The sequence below is a fragment of the Eublepharis macularius genome, chromosome 12 (assembly GCF_028583425.1).
Source record: "Eublepharis macularius isolate TG4126 chromosome 12, MPM_Emac_v1.0, whole genome shotgun sequence".
Taxonomy (NCBI): domain Eukaryota; kingdom Metazoa; phylum Chordata; class Lepidosauria; order Squamata; family Eublepharidae; genus Eublepharis; species Eublepharis macularius.
Window position 1 is genome coordinate 20306756 of NC_072801.1, and position 22154 is coordinate 20328909.

Sequence of the window (22154 nt, forward strand, 5' to 3'; positions counted from 1 at the left end):
AAAAAGGTTGGGGACTCCTGGTCTAGATCACTATTAGGTCAAAGCAGATAGGAAAGGAGGCAGGAAGACCCCGAGAGACACATGACAAAGAAAATGCTGTGTAGGCTCTTGTAGCCAGATCTTTACCACTTCCACTTGGATCAGGCTTCCTCTCTGGTTTTATCCCTTTCATAACACAAATACTCTCCATGACGAGCTTGACGGGGCCCGGTGGGTTCTGCATGGATTTCACAAGGGAGATGTCTGCAGGATTCAGGGTATCGAGAGCTGAGAGGGCCGCCTCCAGAGCTGGCATGGCCTCTGCGAGGTCCCCTTCACATTCATCCTGTAATCACATTAAATATAACTTCTCCAGTCACCGCCACCATGTCCACTACAAAGGACTCTGCATGGCTCTGTGAAACTCTGATGGGTTGGTGGCACCACTAATGGTGGCGTTTTCCTCTGGGGCAAGGAGGCATCAACCAACACAAAAGAGAAGCCTCTTGCGTCGCCGGAAGACTCTTTGCACTAGAGGAAAGGGCCACAGTTAGCAGAACCACGGTAGCCAACTCAGTATGGGCAGAAACGGCCTTGATGCAACAGCAAGGAATTGTTGCTAATATTGGGCTACAAAGAATGTGGGACTGGGACCAGGGAGACCTGGGTTCAAATCCCTGCTTCTAACTTGGTGGTTGACTTTAGGACTATTGAACACAATCATTGTGACAACAAATCAGAGGAAGAAATATCTGTATGCCACCCTGTGCTACTGGCAACATAAATTTCATTGCTTATTTTGATTGGAAAATGGCTTATGAATTTACTTTTATGTGTAACCTATCCTGGGCATTTCTAAGGAAGAGCAGGATTTAAACACTTTGATATCCCAACAGTACTATTCTATGCAGTATTAAGCAATTCAAATTCCATTGACTTCCATCTGCTAAGGGTTTCTAATGGGTTATTGTAATAATATTGAGTGAAAATAATAATATGGTGTTGTTGTTTTATTGTTATTAGCATAGCGTTGTTAATTTCAGTCCAGAGATGTTATTGTTATGGGAACCTATCCCAGCATCTCAGTAAATGATTAAACCGTAGGCAGTACTTTTAAACACTGCTAGGCCACTGCAAACTTTTCGCAGTACAAACATAAGGGAATATACTAATCAATTCTCAGATCTGTATTTAGAGTCATCCGCTTAGGTAAATGAGTTAAGAACCAAGATGTGTAATATTCCACTAGGGGGAATATTACACAGCGTGTTTAAGCAGTTCATTTAGCTTGCAGTTTTTGCTGGCCTAACAGAACGAAGCACACAGCAACTGCCATGAAGTGCAGGCAACTGTACCAGGGCAGAACTGATGGGCCACATATGGGGGCTGTCCCAGGTCTCAAGCTGGAGGGAGGGTTGACTGGCCATGACCTCATACCACTGATCCAGGAAAGCAACCACCTTGGCAGCAGCATGCTGCTCACGTCCACGCCATCTGGGGCAGCAGCAGTAACTCATACCCACCCCATTCAGGGCTCAGGCAGCAGCTTCTGGGGGCATCAGCAGCTCCCACACTTAGGGTTACCAGGTCCCCCTATCCTTCTGGCAGGAGGTGGGGGCCCTGGCACCTACCTGCTTCATTGCCCGTGTACTCCCAGGCCTGCACAATGACGTCACTTCCAGGATGTGATGTCATCGTTTAGACCGCGGCCGCCCAAGAAGCACTCCTGCACTCCCCAGCCAGTTGCCTTCTGGGGAGAAGCAGTTTCAGGGGTGGGGGGAAGAGTGGGCTGGGAAGGTTTCATCTCCTCTCTTCCTTATGGCTGTGCTGCACTTTAAATCTTCCTCTCCCCCACTCTGAGTTTTTGACAAGCACTAACTTTTATCCATCCTGCTGCTCAGTATAAATTAAATGGAAACCTTTGATGCATCTGAATGTTAGATGATGTGATATGTATCACTGTTTTGCTGTTTTACCTCTCTGTTCTCCCTGCTCATTTATTCAACAGCATCACTGGAAAGAGCGGTAAAGGCTGCTGCCACCCACCCCTGCACAGCCAAGTACCTTAATGCCCTGGGCAACAGCTGCGGCTTCGTTGGCCTCCTTCTCATCAGCAGCCACCAGCTCCTTCTTGGCATCCACCTCGACCGTTTCTTTTTCTATGTGGATCATCATTTTCTCAGTTTCAGCAGAAGTTTTAATCAGTTCAGGCTGAAGAGCTGTCAGCTCCTTCTGCATCACCGCTACCTAAAGAGGACACCAAGGGAGAATGATGAAGAAGGGGAGAGAAGAACCCTGATGTTGTGATTATGTAAAGCAGATGCTTATTTCAGGCATAAAACTGTAAAAAACAAAAGGAGATGGCGGCTGAGTTCAAATGAGGATTCATCAACAAAGAAACAAGGATAGAGTTCTATGTTTTCCTCAAAAGGCATCCAAAATTGAAGCATTTCTAAATATGAAACACTGTCAAAATGTTTTGCATGGTGCTGCTTCATATCGCATGCATAGCGACCTTCTCCCTGTTTATTCTGATCTAAATCCAGCCAAGTGCAGAGCTGGACATGAAGCATAAATTCTGTGATTACTGACCCCCAATATTATTTTAATAGAATGCCCCCTAAGATTTGTAGATCACCCTTGCTGTATGTCCACCTCTCACCTCACGCATCTGACAAAGAGAACCGTGATTCTCGAAAGCTTATGCTACAGTAAAGTTGGTTAGTCTTAAAGGTGCTACTAGACTCTTTTCGATTTTGCTACTACAGACTAACACGGCTAACTCCTCTGGATCTATCACCTCTCAAGAAGCACCAGACAAGAAGAAGAAAACAGGGTTAATGATTTACCAGGCATGGGCACTAGGAAATAGGGACTGTCAGTTAACTGAAACAGTGGAAGCATAAATGTCAGCCTCTGACTAGCTCAATTAATGGGAACAGGGAGTGCTAAATGTGTAATGATTATTGAGGACAATCTTACAGGTATTCATAATGCCTACTTTTCCCAGTGCACGCTTACCTGAGAAGCTGCAAAATCCAGTTTCTGAAGTCCCACAAGGTAGCGATTCCTCATCATATCAACTTCCTGCCTTTTGCTATTTAGGAGTGATTTGAAGGTCAGAATCAATTCCAGGTACGACGTCGGGGTTACATAGTTGTGCCTCCGAAGGACACTGTAATAGCTGACGGACAGCTCTCTCACGCTCTCTTGGAAGTATTTGCACATTGATACCACCCTGCCAAAAATGTACATGTTAGCAGGCAATTTAGAGATCGTTTGTTGTCAATTAAGATCATGCAACTGAGTCTCAGATGGTGGTTGGGGAGACATGTGTCTCCATCAGTTTATGTGTTGGGTCGGTGGAGGTCTATTCTTTTTAACTGCAAATGAAGAATGTGGGTAAGAGGAGCTAAATGCTTCCAGCGAATGTACAGTGAAGTGAGGAAGGGGAGAGAATACAGTTTACCTCTGTTATCTGTGAAATAATATCCCCCCTCCCAGCTTTAGATGTTCCCATGTAAAAGAGAGGGGGGGAATTGACTCCTCAGACATCTCACAACATACGATTTCCTGATTTCATCTTCTAGCTTCACGTCCTCTAAGAACTTGTTGGCTACCATCTCCAGAGCATCCTTGGGCCAGGTCTGGAACCAATCGATCGTGCAGCAATTGATCAGCGAAGGGAACATTCTCAAACGATTCCGGAATGCATCTCCAATTGGACTCATTGCTGTGGAAGGGGGAAAAAAGATGTGTTTTCAACTAAGTTATCAATACGTATGCATGTGCCATCAAATTGCAAACTTATAGTGACCCCAGCAAGAGGCTTCCAAGGCAAGTGAAAAGCAGAGGTGGTATACCATTGCCTGCCTCTGCACAGCAGCCCAGTCTTCCCTGGTGGTCTCTGTCACCCAAGTTCTGAATGTAGCTGACATTGACAAGAATGTGCTATACCATGCATCCTTCCCTATCAACCCATTAGCAGGTAAGAAAAAGAAATCTTGAACTGGAAAGGACTTTTCTTTGATTTATACCTAAAACTATATGCAAATTCTTCTTCACTCGCTCAATGAAGAAGTTGTACATGGCCAACGGAGTGGCGTCGATTCTCTTGCCTTCTGTCCTTGCTGCGCTCTGCATTTTCTCAACGATTTCAGCCTTCTCATCTGCCGCAAAGATGTTGGGCACATCTCCAGTGTTCAATAGCATGTTAATGTCCTCCACGTAGGACTCATCCTTGATCTGGTTATCACAGAACAAGAACACGGTGCTTTTGCTGGCCACTCCTGATTGCAACATGACCTTCTTTATGTCCTCTCTCCATTCGTTCAAGCCATAGAACTTGGTGATTTCAATCATGAAGATTTCAAAGGTGTTCATAAAGGTAGCCAGCTTTGTAGCGCTCTGACGGCCACTCCCACCAATGCCGACCAACAGCAAGTGGCCATTATCCTGTTTCAACACTCGGCATATCCTCGAGATGTGTTCAATGGCAAATTTAAACATGACCAAGGACATAGGTGCCTTGCTGATGTTGTTGAACTCCTCCAAATAGTATTCCATGACTGATGTCAACTGCTTTAAGTCTGTGATTTCATCATAGATTTTTGTATCACTGGATGGTTTAAAGTAGTCGCCAAAGAACAGGCTTCGGATATTGTCATCGCTGATCTTCCCAGTGGGTGACAAATGACTTAGTACCTATACAGAGACCAAACAAATGCCACAGGTAATTGGGCTTTATCTGCTGCTTCTGCTTTTCACATAATAGGAAGTAGGGTAAATGAATGGGGTGTCCTTTCCTTCCTAGGAGCTCAGGACTAGAGATGGGCATGAACAGCAATACGAACAAAAAAAAGCCACAAACAGCCCATTCTGCTGTTTGAGAACAAGCTGTTCATGAGGCCCCATTCTAAACAAACAGGTGGTCATTGCAAGCCTCATTCATTGCTGTTTGTCAAGCCAGACAGTCTGGCACCTGCAATCAATTCCCTTGGCAACATAGGCAGGGATTGTCTGAACTCTGTCTAAACTCCTGCTGTTGCCCTGGAAACCCCAATCTAAGCCCAATTTAGCTTGATAGGCAGGTCTTCCTTCCAAGTGTGGAGCTTCAAATTTGTTACAAGAGAGCAAAGACCATGGGGGACGGGGGAGGCTCCCAGCTCTGGCTAGACTTTGCAGACAGTGGAGAGGGAGAGACCACTGCTGTTGGCATTTTGATAGAGACTGGGAGAGTGCATTGGAGCTTGAATTTTCTTTGTGTGTGGTGGGATAAGGATCTACCCTTTCAGGTTCCAGGGCTGCTGCCAGGCTCTGGGGCCAAGCTATTATTTACTATTGGTACCTTTCCTGCTGCCTGCTCAGGTAGGGTTTCTGGGAGTGGTGCGGTAGGGATCTACCCACCCTCAGGTTCCAGGGCTGCTGCCAGGCTCTGGGGCCAAGTTGTTATTTACTATTGGTACCTTTCCTGCTGCCTGCTCAGGTAGGGTTTCTGGGAATGGTGCGGTAGAGATCTTGACCAAACTTGGATGATGGCTGGAGGAGAGCCTGCTGGCCCCTAAAAACAGCCAACTATGAATATGTTCGTGAACAGGGTCATGTTCATGGTTGTTTGTGAGTCCCTATTCGTGGATGGCACCGAACATCATGTTTGGGGTTTTTTCCTGTTTGTGCCCATCTCTACTCAGGACTGCTTCATGCATTATGTTCTGGTGTGTAATTTTATTGTGCATGATAAAGACACAATGTGCAGTACACATAGAATTTGTATTTGATACAGGTACTAACTGGAATTTCTCACTGCTTGGGAAAGGAGCATTATTACTATCGTATCTGAAGCATGGGAACCATGTGTAAGGTGATCAAAACCTGGAAATTTCAAATTACCCTATCTATGTGGCTGCTGCTCTTTGTATCCGAACCACTCTCCACTCAACACCCAACATACCTTATCAACACTCTGCTTGAAGCAGTTAGAGGTTGTTTCTTTCACCATGTTAAAGAACACTTGTCTGTCTTCTGCTTCAATTAGGCGGTCATAGAAGACGCGATAAACTTCGTGAATCCAGAGCCTAATTAGTTTGTCTCCATCCTGTCGAAGAAAAGGGGAGAGGGGGGATTATATGCCTGGTTTTAAAATCCATGTTATAGAACAGGGGTACCACACCCACCTATGGAAAGTAATACTCTCTAAAGCGTAAATGATTCAATATGCAATTTAGTTATATATAATCCATCCAGCAAATTAAAGTGCTCATGTGCAATAAATAGTCATAATTTCTAAAAAGTTATCATCTAAATTCTCCATATAACCATCATGAATCAGCAAAAAATACAATCATATACAAAATATTTTGTGGCCACAGCGTATAAGTGATGTCTGTTCCATCTACTCTTTTGCAGGCAGTATAAATGAACCATGCAGTTCACAATGATATTCCAGATCCCGAAAGATAAGTGCTAAAAGTAGCAGTCCACGTTCTAGAACATATGTATACCTGTGGTGCCCCTTCTTGTTGTTCTGATTTTGAAACCCAGCCTGACTCAAACACATTCCCATGTCAGACCCCAGTCCGTCTTGAGCCTCAGCTCTTGTGAGCCTTTCTAGTGACACTAACAAGAATCAGTGAATTTAGGAAATTTAGGATGACCCAGATGCAACTTCTGCAGAGGTCAAAAGTTCTGTGCTCATGCAAACAGGCCAATTTGTGCCACCTTTCCTGTAGCCCAGGAATCCATGGTAATTGTGTGCAGCACATTTTATAATTTGCAGGGGTGTGTGTGTGTTAAACACAGAGGGAACGGTACAAGGGAGACTTGTCTCCCAACACCACCAATGCAGATGGAACATCCCGGCTCAGCAATTGCTCTCCCAGTGCTTGCCTTTTTGCCTGCTCCTGCCTGCACCGCAGTACCGGAGACTTGCCTCCTCCTGGGAAGTCTAATGGTTCTGTACTCCCTCTCCTCCCCATCTACACTGGGGTCATTTCAGGCAGAGAGAAAAGAGGACTTGTTGCCTTCCTTCCTATCACTGCCCGCATTCCCCAGGCGTGTTTACATATCCTTCAGTAGCTTCCTTCCAATGCTGGACTGCAGGTAAGTTTTTGACCTTCCAGGGAGGGTCATGTGATCAGCACTGGCAGTGTTTCCATCTCTGCTGCCATGGATGAGCTTCCTTCCAACCACAGGAGGGCTGGAGAGCTAGGAGAAGAAGAGCCTCTGACAGAGAGAGGTGTGGGATCAGTTTCACTCCATCATGGTCTTACTCCATCAGCATACATCCTCAGCCAGTCCGAGGCTTCGGAGTGTCTCCCTTTTGGCAAAGCAATTGCTGCAGAGAGTGAACTGTTTGCTGTGTAGCTGTAAGAGAGTTTAATTGTGTGATGAGCTTAGAGGGCCAGAATTTTATTGCATGTGCTATATCAAGGCAAGGATTTGACACTTAGCTAGCTGTTAGGGAGGAGAAAGGCAGTGCTAAGCCCCATTCATATTTGATGGCCCATTTCAGGTCACACACACACACACACCCCTCATCAGCCTGACACCTCTCAGGCAAACCCTGCAGCCCACCCGCTGTGTATTATTTTAACCTTTCAATCAGATACTTATTCCTCTTTTCACAGGCCAGACAGCCTAATGTAACACTAGGGCTGCGTCTTTCCCTCTAATAGCATGGCCTATGCCTGTCAAACAGAAAGAAGATGTCAACCCCCCCTTGTGCACTGATACATTCAAATGAAAGCACCACCTGCAAATGGGTGTGTGGGCACAGCAGCACGCCTCTGATCACACGTGAGAAATCTCGCAGGTTAAAGACATAATGAGATTTGGAAGGAGTCGGGAGGAAGTTTTCCACGGCCAGCTTGTAAATATCCATAGTCGCATGGACCATCATTTTGCCAAGCCTTTAAGAAGAAACAAACATGTTGAATGCAGCCAGAGGCCTTGCTCTCTTCTCCCTCTCCAGCTACCTTCTGGCTCCCCATCTCCACCTCTCCAACCACCTGCTCCTGCAACCCCCCCTTGGACTAGCACGGCCTCACCTCTTTGCCACTGTCTCACCTGTTAGCTCATCCTCTCCAACCCCGTCCGTCCTTTCCCCCTTTCCCACACATCTCTTTTAATTTCTGTTCTTTACTTCTGAGTAGGGACCATATTTGTTTGACCCCCTCAATTTCACAGGGTGCCAAAAGTTCTAGTATTATATCAGAAAAAGAAAAAAGATGATCTTTCTCCGCACCTTGAATCATTTTATAAAGTTCTGTCATGTTCTCCACCCAGCCATGACAAAACTTCATATTTTTCCTAAACTCAAAAGCTGCCTGTTTTTCAGTTTCTCCTCACTGGGAAGCTGCTTCCACACCATGATCACTTTGGTGGCCTTTCTCTCTGCATCCTTTCCAACTCTATAATACTTTTGGCGATGAGGAGTGGGGGATTCCCAGACTGGCATTTACCTTAAAAAGGAAACATCAAATCCTTTGCCGAAGTGCCAGTCGACAATCGAAGAGAAAATCTTAGTCAAAATTTCATCATCGAAGGCACTGATGGAAACGATGTTCAAGTGCCGCGTGAAACGCTCTGTTCAGACACAGAGGGTGATGGATCAGCATAATCTGCCTTTCTTTTTTGTGGGCTTACGTAATTTTTTTGTGTACATTGGAGATCCTTTAACTAAAGGTGAGCCTGCTTCAAAATATGGATTTCAATCCTGATTGAAATAATAATAATGATGATGGTGTGCTTATATACTGCCCTTCTGGACAGACTAGTGCCCACTGCTCAGAGCAGTGTTCAGAGCGGTGAACAAAGTCAGTATATTATTATCCCCACAATACAGTTGGGGATCTGGGGCTAAGAGGAGTGGCTGACCCAAAGGCACCGGCAGAGCCCATGACAGTAGTGAAAGTCGACCCAGCAGAGTGCTGATTCACAACCCAACCACTTAACTACTATACTACAAGGAGTACATTGGAGACCCTTTCACTAAAGGAGATGTACCTGCTGCAAAATATGAATTTCAGTCTGGATTGCAATGGGGGTCATCTGCTTGAATTGCAGCCAATGTGCAACCACTCTCACTGACTGTACTTTACCCGCCCCCCCTTCAACTAGATAGGATGATAGAAGATTCAACAATAGATTTTAAAAATACATAAAGCTAACATGAGGCAGGATATTTCATCGGGGACACAGTGTGGACAAAAATTGCATTTCACCCTCTCGCCTGCCATTTCCCTGATGCAAATTCTCCCTCCCCTAGAACTGCTATATGCTCCAAGAAATGTACAAGCACCATATCAGCAGCTTCAATAGGGTGATTAAGATCAGGAAAATGGAACAAGGAAAAAGGGTTAACTGCATAACAAATCTCCCCAACACAACCGCTTTTAAGGTTTTTTTAAAGTGGAAGATCTGATCACAGATTCTCTACCATCTCATCCATTTATACAAACTTAGCGTTCCATTTCAGATTCCAGCAGGGAAGCCCTATTCAAAAAGGAGCCCACAGGCCTACTCTTGGATACATTCCAAGTTAAAACATTTAGCTAAACGGCAATTCTTACAAACGTTTTCTGTGTTTGGTTTATAAGCTACAATGGGCAGGATAACTAAACAGCAAGCTCCAATGCTGTTTTACACTGAGTAAGTGGTACAAGACTACTTTAAAGGTCATGTTGATTCTAAACAGCTAGCTTTGGATTCCTGTGTAGTGTTCTGGCATGCTAAAACACAGCCAGCATTCTGCTGACATAAATGGCAGAACTCCCTTTGTCTGTTATGGTGTATCTGTAATTAGTATCTCATAACTAACTTCAGGATTACAGCCAGGATTTATTTTAGAGGGCAAAAACTTCCATTTTAACCAGCTGACTAAACTAAAATCAGTGGTGTGTTGTGAGGGTCCACAACAACATGGTACCTGTAATATCATTTCTTCCACCGCCTGGAGGACCCATCGCCGAAACAAACAGAAGGTCAACAATGTCAAGCCTTGACGTGTCCTTCTTGTCATACCAGTGGCCGTGGTCTATCCACTGCCTAAGAAGCTCTATAGGCGGCTGGGCTCCGTAGACCTCCTTGGCTGGCATGTTTAAGTCATCTAAAGAGGAGATCACACACTTGTTGTCTGAAGGCATAGGACACTAATTTTCCCACACCTCATCAAAACATGGCAGCAAGTGGAGCTGGCATCAGCATATCTGAGGTGGAACATGTATTGGACTTCTGGTGGGCCCACTGGCAGGAATACCTGCCTGTGCATCTCCTGTCAAACATCATTCCTCTACCTGCTTGCAGTGTTATGTCAAGTTTTGTTCTAGCATGTTATACAAGGAAAGGGACCGAGATAAGGCAAAGGTAGAAGGGAAGTAAATCATACAGGGAAGCCCTGAGCAAAGAAGGGTCAAGGATCACCTGTTTCATAGAGAACTATCCAGGTAGGTCCCACACCCGTCCAGGTAGGTCCCACAAACAATCTAAAGGAATGAGAACGTACAGGACATGGTATAGATATTCGAGTATTAGACTAGGACCTAGGAGACCTGTTTTCATCCATGAAGCTTTTGGGATGGCCAAAAAGCTCTCTCTCAGCCTAGCATACCACACAGGGGCCCTTTTCACACTACTTACCTGCTCCCGTAACATTGCGAAACATCGCGCAAAAACCGTGGAAGATAGTGTCTTCTCACAAGAATTTTGCGCGACATCATGCAAAACTCTCACAAGAAGACGCTATCTTCCGTGTCTTTTGTGCGATATTTCACAACGTCCCAGGAGCAGGTAAGCAGTGTGCAAAGGGCCAGGGTTGTGGTGAGGATAAAACTGAGGATGAGACAAGTTGCACGGGAAAAGCTCAGCATACAAATTTGATAAGACAGGCAGATAAATCTTACCCACAAACACAATGGCTTTCTTCCCCACCGGAGGCCCAAAAAGTCCTTTTCTTCTCCTGTCCAGCTTTGACATAACGATATCTTGGGTCTGGTTTGCTGAGGTTCTGGCTGAGAAATTGATGACATTCGGGGTGTATATGGTCTTTGGGAGGTGGACCAGAAAACTGTTGGTAATGGCTGATTTCCCTGTCCCGGTGGGCCCCACAAACAGCAACGGGACGTCGTGTTCCACGTAGGTTTTCAGGAAAAAGGTTTGCCTGGCTGTTTCTGTGGTTGGAATTATAAGTTCAGAGACCTGTCGGGAAGATGGTCAGGATGGGACATGTGCATCTGGGAAACTTATCTATCTGAAACTGAGCAATTCATTATTTACTTAAGATATTTATATCCTGTCTTTCACTCAACAAAATATTTTCAAGGTGGCTAACCATCAAGTGTAAAACAATATAATGAACCCAAATACGTTATCAAAATAAAATGGTTTAACTGATTCAAAATCATGTGACCACCAACTTCACACGTATGTACTGTTAAGTTGCAACAGACCTACGGTGATCCCAGCAAGAGGTTTCCAAGGCCAGCGAGAAGCAGCAGGGGTTTGCCATGGCCTTCCTCCGCAGAGTCTTCCTTAGTGGTCCCACATCCCAGTACCGACCGTGCTGAACTGCCGAGATCTGATGAGATCGGGCTATACCATGCCACCTTCCCATCAACATCACCAGAGCATAAATGGACGCATCACGAACAGAAGATTAATGCCAACAAATAGTGGGTTTTGTCACTCACTAAAAGGGCAGCCAGTCAAGTTAGTACAATATCTGAGTTATATGCATCATTCGGCAGGTACCTGGTTAATAGTCTGATGGCTACAAATAAGGGTGTGAGGATATGCTTCAAGAAATCTGGGCAGAGCGAGATACGCACGTACCTGTCTCCATGGGATCCTTTAACAGATGGTTGTTTGCAATTGCATTCGTTTTATAATTTTATGTTTAACGGCTCTCTGTTTCATTGTTGTACACCAGCTTGTCAATTTTTACCATGAGAATGTGGGATATAAATAAATAAAACTTGCTTTTATATAAGGTGGAAACTAGTCCAAGTCAACCTTCTGCAATTCCTGCTTCAGGTCAGGACTAGCCTGAAATAATTCAGCACTACTTTGGAGCACACAATTTGTAACCAGTTTGGGTCGAAGTCATCTCAGAAAGAGTTGACCCAGGGTTAGATCCAAAGACCCATTTGCAAAACCACCAATACTTTCCTGGTTCCTCTTGGAAGCTTCAGTAGGCTTCTAACATCAGTACTTAGACATTCCAAACAGAGTGAAATTCTCAAAATCTGAGGAGGGTCTCCCTAGCTGTTTACCAACTTTCTGGAGTACTCAGCTCCTAGTTGAGCGAGGTGGGGGAGGGGGGGAGAATGAATACAGAAGCAATTCTACAACGTTTTTCTTTCCATTTCACCTGAATGGATAAACCATCTCCCCAAAGTGCTCCCTCTTACTACTTATGGTTTGTTTTTCAGATAACCTAAAGCACCCAACCTCTGAGAAATCAACTGATTTTTGGAACTGAAGTAGGCTTTTTTTCAAACCCCAAAACATATAATCAAAGTGTGATTGGGATAGTTTATTACCCCAGACAATGTAACGCACTGGAGCTATTGGAGTTTTGAAAAAACAGAAATCACTGATGCATGGAAACATCTTTAAGTGCTCTAGAGAGAGACAGCCCTTCCCTCTTTTCACAGAAAGATGACTCGATAACGTTCCAGAAACTAATGAGCTATTCAAGATTCAAAAAGGGGGTGGAAATCGAAACCAAAAAAAATCCATTTAATGTGCAAATGAAAGTGCATTATGTAGGCTCTGGGCGTTGTGAAAACCCACGGACTTCAGCCTCCAAATCCAGATTTTTTTTTTCTTGTGGGACACTTGACTATCCCAAGATACATTGGAATTTGGCTTGGGATACTGAATATGCACCTAATACAATTTGTTTAAGTGTCTTCTCTTGTTGCCCTGGGAACAAAGGCCTGCCCTGGATAAGAGAAGAAGTGAAAAGCAGCTAATACTCTGGGGTTGATGCCATCTGTTATTGTACCTGTCCTGCTTCTAGAAGTGAAAATACCAAAACAAAGCTCTCAGCTCTTCCAGGAACACTTCTGACTATACAAATAATCAGGGTCCAAATGCAGACAAAAGAAGCTGCCCTTTCCTGAAAGGTGGGCTTTCAATGGCATGAGATAATTAAAAGAACTGGGCAAATGACATCTAATTTAGTAATACCTTCACTAGAAAATGCAAGCAACCAGAATATTAGAAATTTCTAGGGGTTTTTGCTGAACTGATTTCTTCGCCCACACCATACTTACTGGAGACTTCCTTTTCCCTTAGAGCTCCTACATACAAAGCTGCTGCTATACACCAAGTCAAACTATGAAATAAACAATTGCTCTGCCTAATCTAATATTGTCTCTTCCCAAAAGGAGAGCAGCTCTCCATGATCTTGTGTTTCCTAACTCTGATATCCAAGAACCTTGTTACAACCGGAGATGCCTAGGATTTTTGGCACACAAAGCCTGTGCCCTCCTCACAGGTTTTAACACCTGACCTGACCCACCTTGTTAAATACCAGGCTCTGCTCATTTTTGATATCTGAGCTTGAGACTGCTTTTTGCTCCTACACGTTTACCCAAAACATTACATGATAAACATTGTTGTGACGTTCTATATACCTCCTTTTGTGAGTTCAGTAAGATTAAGAGCAGCCCCAGGTTTCCTCTCCAGGCCCTTCTAATCTAACATTTTACCTTTGTGCCAGCAGCAATAGTTTGTTCCTCCTTAGTGATGTACTCCGTCCACATGTTCCACTGTCCGCTGGCTTGCTTATGAAAATAAAAGTCATAAATGGTCCCTGAGAAGGGAAAGCCAAAGGGAAAAGTCACAATCTAAACAGCAAGATGGATCCACATCATATTTAGATTATAATGGTTGGATATGTTTCTCCTAATATTTTCCTACCCTACAAGAAATATCAAAATCTTCTAATGTTGCTGAATTACCTGTCAAGATATTGGGATTCAGAACCTCTGCAAGCATGCATAAAGATAAAAATATGCCAAAAGTTGCAAGCACATACACAGTGCCTGTGAGCCTCTTTTGAAATGTACCCAGTTTACCTGAAGACAAGGGATTTTTTTCCCCACATGTGTCGGCAAGAACAGGGCATCCATCTTGAATCTGCATACAAGTTACAGGTGTGTACAGGAATGAAAAACCTTTTTGTGTATAAGCTTTGTTTAGGGGAATTGTCTTATATTCAAGACTGCCTGACTTTCGGGTAAATATGGTACATGCATTCATAGCATATCAACGGGTTGAATGCATGGAAGTTGTGCTCCTCCTCTCTTAGCCCTATTGCTCCCAACTACTCCTGATGGAGGGATCGTATAAAAGGTGTCAAGCTGAAAAGAGTTGGGGACCTCTGATAGCAAGACCATCTACTTCAGGACTGAGGACTGGAAGTAAGGCCTTGTGGAGACTGGCCTTTCCATCAGAGATCTCTTAACTAGAGAAGCCAGGGATTGAAGCTGAGGCCTTACACATAAAACATGCATTCGGTCACTGAACTTTGGGCCTTCTTCTTAAAGCAGCTCAAAAGTTTATTTATTTATTTTTATTACTTCGATTTATAAACCACCCATCCTCAGGGGCTCTGGGCGGTGCATGGCTATACCACTAATGCATGGATATACCACTAAAGATAAGATTAGCACCTCTCCTGATCTCTGGGACCAACAAAGCAGCTATTGTCTAAACCAAAAAGTGGATAAAAACACCTGAACACACCTCTTTCTGGAAATATATTGTTTTTCGTTAACTTCACACTTTTGGGGCGGGGGTTGTCATCGTCGGCTCCCAGTAAGATATTTCGGAAAAAGTGGTCAAATTTTTTCCTGCTCTCGGCATTGAGCGTGCCCCCAATGGTCCAAACCAATGCGAAGAGGAAGAGTCCCTGCAGCCACAAGGTGATCTGCTGGCTGGACATGGTTTCGCCTTCTTCTTTACCTGAGTTTTTTATTTCATCTAAAATGAAAAACGTAAATGGATGGATAAAGCCAATGTCCAGATGAAACGCATAATATTTTTATGTATATTCATGCATTTCTGAAATTTTTAAATCACATTTCAGCTCAAGCTCCCAATGCAATATGCCAATCGTTTCAAATCCTAAAAAAAAAGAAGAAAAGCACACCACTATAAAAATACCAAACAATCAAATAAATACACAAACGACAGTAAACAACACAGAAGGGCTATTTTCCCAAAGAACAGCTGAACATAATTACTTTTCGTTGCCTTGCCTCCAGAACATCTTTAATAGAGATGTGTGTTCATTGGAAAACAAATGGGAAAAAAAAACTTTATTACATGTCTTCTTGTAACAAAAATGAATGCAAATATCAATGAATGAACAAATGGCATTCTTTTACTTGGCCCCAGGCAGACCGATTTAGGGAGATGGATACAGAGCGTGTACACAGCAACCTCTCTGGTTTGTTGCTGTCTTTTCCACAGACACTCAACTCTGCTCAAAGCAGAGAGGAAATCACGCGGACTCATGCAGCTTTGCAATAGTTTTTGTGAATTAGAGGAATCAGCTGAGATCAGGATGTGCAGAAAGAAACCATGGGCAGGTGGTCCTCTAGGTGACACAGGATAAACACTGGCTGATTCCGCACACGTTGGATAATGCACTTTCAATGCACTTTATCAATCGTTTGAGGTGGATTTTTTGTTCCGCGCGCAAAAAAATCTGTTCCAAATGATCTATAAAGAGGATTGGAAGTGCATTATCTAACGTGTGCAGAACTCAGGAGGGTAGCTGTGCTGTATAGTAGCACCTTACAGTAGAAGGTCTATAGTAGAAGAGCAAGAGCTGAGTCTAGTGGCACCTTAACGACCAATCAGATTTTCAGGGTGTGAGCTTTCCTGAGTCAAAGCTTTCAAGAGTCAAAAATGAGATCTTACAGATCTGATGAAGAGAGCTTGAATCTCAAAAGTATAATCTCTGGAAAACTTGTTGCACTTTAAGGAGGGTAAACACAAGCACATTCATTTACTCATTCATTCACAAAATTATAGCCTGCATTTTTGCCCAACCAGGGTCACCAAGGTGGAGATTCCTTTTGGTTGGTTGGTTTAGCACAGATATACGTAGGGTAAAAGGTATCACCCATCCATCTTAATTTCAGTCGATACAACATTTGCAGAAGTAGTAGCATGAGACTGACAGAGACACTTCTCGCAACTGGAGCTGTGTGGAGCACCAAAATCATCAAGAGCATTGTGGTACCTTCAAGAGGAGCATATTTACTGCATGGTTAACTCTTGTGGATTGGACAACCTAGCTCAATCAACTCACAAATGCCTCTAATGGTGCTACCTCTTTGGGATTTGTCTGGTATCTAGCCACAACACTAAACTTTCAACCAAATGTCAACTATGAGTGGTGTGGAGGGCAATCTAAACTCCCCTCTGTCTGGAGATCAGGGGGCGGGGCCACCAGCCATGTGACCATTTTCAAGAGGTTCCGGAACTCCATTCCATTGTGTTCCTGCTGAAAAAAAGCCCTGGCAATACTTCTATATAACATCCAAGCTGGGAAGGGAAGGGAGATTAGGTACAGATCCTTACCAAGCAAACAGGTGTACAGTTTCATCATGGAAAAGGTCAGGTGGATGGGCGATGTCTGCACAATGACTCTGCAATTATGGCGAATAAAATCCAAAGAAGGCTGTACCAACCAGGTAAACAAATCATTGATCTGCAAAGGAAAAGGGGAAGCAGATGCTCATTACTGCTGTCGCAACACCAGCAGGGGCTATCACTTGATGAAAAGGAATCTGGAGAATTGTACGGATTTTAGTTCATCAATTAAGCAATTAAATCTGCACATTGTATATGAAGAACAGCTGTGTGTGAGAAAAAGAAGCATTCTTTGTTTTTAGATGATGTATGTTAGTGTTGCAGAGGGCATCAGGACACTTTATTGAAACTGAGAGTCCAAGTTGCTTTATACTGAGTCAGAGTCCATCTACTCCGTACCGTATACTCTAAAAGGCAACAGCTCTCTAGGATCTCAGCACCTGATGCCTAAGATCCCTTTTTACCAGCAATGCCAAAGGACTGGACCTGAGAACGCCAGCATGCAGAGCAAGCGTCCTATCACTGAGGCACAGCCCCCTCCTATTACTAATGATGGTGGTGGTGGAGAGAGCCCTCAAGTCAGAGTTCACTTATGGCGACCCCTGGTGGGGTTTTCATGGCAAGAGACTCTCAGAGGTGGTTTGCCATTGCCTGCCTCTGCAACCCTGGTCTTCACTGGAGGCCTCCCATCCAATTACTAACCAAGGCCGACTCTGCTTAGCTTCTGAGATCTGACGAGATCAGGCTCACTTGGGCTATCCAGGTCAGGGTACTAACGATGGGCTCACGTAAAAAAGAGCAAGAGTCCAGTAGCACCTATAAGACTAACAAAATTTGTGGCAGGGTATGAGATTTTGTGAGTCACAGCTCACTTCTTCAGATGGACTCACCAGGAGACTTCTCTGACACATCAACTCTTTCTCTCCACTTTTCCAAAGCACCTGAATCTTCACCCCAACGGTCTACTCTTTTCTGTAGCAATTATGTGGAAACATATCTATTGACAGGACCTGACGTGTTTGATTTTCTTCCGGCTACAGTGCAAGCTCTGCTGCTTCTTGCCTTCACTCCTCTAATGAAGCACGTGCTTAGCACTCCTCACCCTATGATTTGGACAGGCCTAAAATTTCAGGAACCCAGCATGTCTGTCTAATCTGGTTAACTTTTAATACAGTGCGCCTTCTACAGCAAGTATGGGAGGGAAGGCTTCGCAACAGTCACAATGGCCAGCCAATCAGCAGTCTGCACAGAGAGCTGTGGAGAGAGTTTCACAACTGACACAAGGATCAGACAATCACTTGTCTACGCAGCCATCTATGGCCAGAACAAGAACTAGCTGCTACTGAGCTGAGTTCTATAACTTGTCCATCTAACATCTACTAAAAGGGATGAGTACAGTTCTACTACAGGTTCACAACTTGAACTACGTACATCTGTATTCATTTTTAAGCATTTACTTTATTTATATTCTACCTTTCTCCCCAATGGGGACTCAAAGCAGCTTACATCATTCTCCTCTTCTCCATTTTATCCACACAACAACCCTGTAAAGTAGGTTAGGCTGACAGTGTACTCAAGGTCACCCAGCAAACCTCCATCGCAGAGTGAGAATTTGAACCTGCATTTCCCAGACACTAGTCTGACACTGTAACCACTATACCGCACTGGCTCCAATATACCTTAAGGGCAGTATTTTGATGTTTCCATTTGTTTTCATATCTGGCTGGATTCTGTGCCTTCTTTTCTACTGGATTGGGAAGGTTTCTGCCAGCAGGAAGAGACTCCACTGACACAAGAGGCAGGAAGGAGCAGCGTTCTCAACAGCATTCTTTACTTTTCATTGTTTTTCAGTCCATATGAGTATTCTTAATCCTCTAAGCATTGCCTTTTCGGCACACCAGGGGCCACTGGGGCAAAAGAAAGGCAGGCAAGATCTGGCTTCACTAGCTGCTTCTGCTGGCAGTGCACAGGACCCAACCAATTATATTAAAGAGGACATAATAAAAAAGAATATAAATCTGAAATTTGCACACCAGTTCTATGTGTGTCTCTTGCAAGGTTGATGGCAGTGTGTTCATGTAAGAATCCTTCAGAGGCTTCCAGCCTAACTGGTGAGGTTCCATATAGATCATGCCACACCTGGAAGGAATAAATACTTTTTTGTTGTGCAGACTGACTCATCATCTGAAAGAATAACCTGTTCCAGTGAACTCAGACTTTAGATCACGCTGGGCAATCGCTGTGATTCAGTTATTCTTCTGTACTGCTCAGTTTTGAACTCTTGCCTAGAGAATTTTTAGAACTATGGGAATTCAGTTTGTAGCATGGGATATAAAAGTGTATGGGCTAGATTAAGCCTCTATATAAAACCTATAAAACCTAGGAAAGGGGTGTTTACAACATCAGAAGATCCAGTGGTTGGAACCCAAGGGTACCCTCCTGTGTGCAGAAAGCATCTGCTCAGGAAAAAGAGGACTATTTTACACATTGTGATGCACTGTGGGAAAAGCAAAACAGTCAAGAAAAAGTTCTTCCACCAGAGTTTCTGCAATCACTTGTGCAAGTGGAAGTATGAAAGCGCTGCAGAACCTATGGCGCCTAATGCTCTTGCGCACACACTTGCAGCTATTTTCTGTGTGTAGACAGTTCTTTGGCTCCATCTCGATGCCACCTCTGAACCATTTTTCCTGTTCTAAGACCCTTCCAGATACAGAACTGCTTTCAGATGCAATGTCAAGCAATGGTGTGTCATTATGAGCATAGGCACAGCAATGCACCCCCACCCGCAAATACACACATGCAGCTCAGGGAGATATCCTGGCTCACAAAAAATGTCTGAACCACAAACTATTCCTTACATAGATTCTAAAATTAAACCATGGACACATCCCAGTTTAGAATCCTGGTGTGGGGGCAAATGAAGTGACCAATGGTGGAATTGCCTTTGGTTGAGTGTAGGGGGAAAGGCTGGAAGACACACTGGAAGACACACTCAGTTTGGGGTGGAAGAAAAGGCCTTTGGCTGCACACAAGGGAGAGGAAGGAAATCTGCATGCCTGGGCATTTCCAAGTCTCATTTTCCCAATGGCAGACCATGAATAAATGCAGCCAGTGTTTGGCAGGTAAGCAGTACCCTGCATCAAAGCACTCTTAAATCTGCCAACCACCCATTCAGGTAGCCTAACCCTATGCCATTCAAAGCAAGTGCATATAAACTATCAGGGCTAGAAGAGGATGCAGAGTCTATCATTGCATTGTTGAAGCCTGGCCCTTCTTGCAAGGAGTTCATTGTGGCACATGAAGGGAGGCAAGAGGGAGCACGTGGATCCATCCTCACAGCAACCCTGTGAAGTAAATGGGGTGGCAAGAGGAAGGGACAAGCCGAAGGTGAGCCTTGCAGATGAGGCATGATTTGACTCCTGGCCTCCCTCCCCACACCACTCTACTGCTTAAACCACGCTAGCTCTTGCCCAGGGCTCATTTTGAGGGGGAACGCACAGGAATGCAGTTCTGGCAGTGCCCCAAAGAGGTCACATGTCAGGGGGCCCTGCCCACCTGACTCTCGGCCATTTTGGGCCCGTTTTGGCCTGGATTGGGGCTGAAACAGCCCAGATCGGGCCTCTGACAAGTGGTGGATCACTCTCCCGCTCAGCAGTGGCACGATCCTGACCATTTTGGGCCCCTTTTCGGCCATTTTCAGCCCCTTTTTGCCATTTTGGGCCCAATTTCGGCCCTGAATGGCCAGGATTGGGTACAAAACAGCCAGGATAGGTAATGTCAGGGGGTGTGGCATATGCAAATCAGTTATGCTAATTACACACTTCTGGTGATGGCAAGGGGTGTGGCATATGCTAATGAGTTATGCTAATGAGTTCCTCCAGCTCTTTTTCTACGAAAAGCCCCCTGCTCCTGCCTAACTGGTGAGATGTGGGGATCCCTAGCACAAGATGACAAAGCCAAAACGATCTTCAAGAAATACCCTATAGGCACCTCTTGTCACAATCCCTTTTCTGTGCTATTTGTAACCCACAAAAAGGGCCCAAGTTCTGGATGCGCCCTAAAATAAAGCAAGAGGCACACTCCTCCTTTATGGGGCATGGACTCATCAGGCGCTAGGGAACTGGGATATGGAAGAGCAAGGAGCCAGGGTGAAGAGCGCAAGACCAAACCCAAAGCAAAACAGATGCTTCCAAAGTCATGCATGGTTTTTATAATGAAAAGGCTGGGAACTTATAGCTAGAGATGGGCATGATCCGCATTACGATCCAAAAATCCCACAATAATGGCGATCGCGACTCAGCGGATTGTGATCAGCCATGGCCAACGATCCAGCATTCGGGAGGGGGGCTGGATCGGGGCTGGATCGTGCTCGGATCGGGAAGCCAGACACTCAGGTGCCAGTAATCTATTCCTGGGGTAACGGAGCCAGGGGAATGCCTGAGCTGTGTTTCCCCTCCTTCTGTTGCCCTGGAAACCCGAATGGAAGCCCAGCTTTCCTTGATCAGCAGGGCTTCCTTCCAACCATGGAGCAGCAAAGCAGTCACCAACTGGGAGAAGACACCCAGGGGAGGGAGGGGGAAGGGGGTGTTCTGTAGCCATGGGCACTCCAATCTCATCCCTGCAAACCCTGATAGGCAGCTGACGGCCAAACACAGACGGCCAAACACAAACACAGATGCCACCAGCATCACCCACTGTTCTTTTCTCACCAGCGCGCTCCCTTTTGGCCTGGCAGGCGGGCACATGGGGGGTGCCGCCGGCAAGCAGCCAGACCCCCGGCCCCCTGAGGGGAAGCGGCTCATCGCCGTCTCCCTGTGCCCACCGGGCCCGGTGGCTGCCGCCAACACTCACCTTCCCGCATAGCTGGGAATAGCGGCGCGCCCCGCTTTGGCCTCCACGATCCACGATCCACGAATCGGGAACGGGAGATGATCGGTGTGGATCGTTTAGTCGGGATCGTCACCAGCACCGATCCACGATCAGCTGGATCGGCAATTTATTTTTGATCGTGCCCATCTCTACATACAGCATTCCTAATTACCTGCTGACAGTCGCTGGGGACGCCTGTTCCAGATCTTCAGGCTCAAACATCAGGCTCATTTGTGCATTCATCTGAATGATTTCTCCACTCATTAAGCAGAGCTGGAATAGAAATATCACACAGCCATGGCTTCATTCTCTGTGGAGCAGAATGCCCAGTCTGCTTGCTCCGACACTTCTTCCAAGGAGCTCGGAGCAGCAGTCTCAGCTCTCCCCTCCTAACCTTCAAACAAGGTAGGCTAAGATGAAAGAGAGTTGCTGAGCCAAGGTTACTTTCGGAGCATTATGGCTAAGTAGGGATTTGGATCTGGGCCTCTGAAGACCTAGTCCAGCATGCTAACCACTGGATCACACTGGTTTGTTTGGTCAGTGGGCCATTTAGTGTTTGATTTGGAGGAAGTGATATGTGATGAAATATATTATCATGCCAGAATAAGCCAGTGGGGTGTGCTTGGAGTGGCTGGGTGAGGATCTGAACCTAGGTCTCCCTGGCACAAGTCCAATGTTCTAAGCACCATACCATG

The 22154-nt window shown here is 45.1% G+C and overlaps 1 protein-coding gene across 1 annotated transcript in view; it reads right to left on the minus strand.

Annotated features, from left to right (window-relative positions):
- The window catches only part of DNAH3 (dynein axonemal heavy chain 3), a 121686-nt gene that overhangs the window by 21828 nt on the left and 77704 nt on the right, over positions 1 to 22154 (minus strand). Inside the window, exons 38-52 of the mRNA XM_054993671.1 lie at positions 21632 to 21732; positions 18624 to 18729; positions 16579 to 16708; positions 14731 to 14967; positions 13692 to 13795; positions 10878 to 11172; positions 9905 to 10084; positions 8439 to 8562; positions 7730 to 7886; positions 5930 to 6073; positions 4017 to 4683; positions 3547 to 3712; positions 3001 to 3217; positions 2044 to 2226; positions 127 to 325 (exon numbers count right to left, since the gene is read on the minus strand). Of these exons, the coding sequence (XP_054849646.1) occupies positions 127 to 325; positions 2044 to 2226; positions 3001 to 3217; positions 3547 to 3712; positions 4017 to 4683; positions 5930 to 6073; positions 7730 to 7886; positions 8439 to 8562; positions 9905 to 10084; positions 10878 to 11172; positions 13692 to 13795; positions 14731 to 14967; positions 16579 to 16708; positions 18624 to 18729; positions 21632 to 21732 (3010 nt within the window). The remainder of the gene's footprint in view (positions 1 to 126; positions 326 to 2043; positions 2227 to 3000; positions 3218 to 3546; positions 3713 to 4016; positions 4684 to 5929; positions 6074 to 7729; positions 7887 to 8438; positions 8563 to 9904; positions 10085 to 10877; positions 11173 to 13691; positions 13796 to 14730; positions 14968 to 16578; positions 16709 to 18623; positions 18730 to 21631; positions 21733 to 22154) is intronic.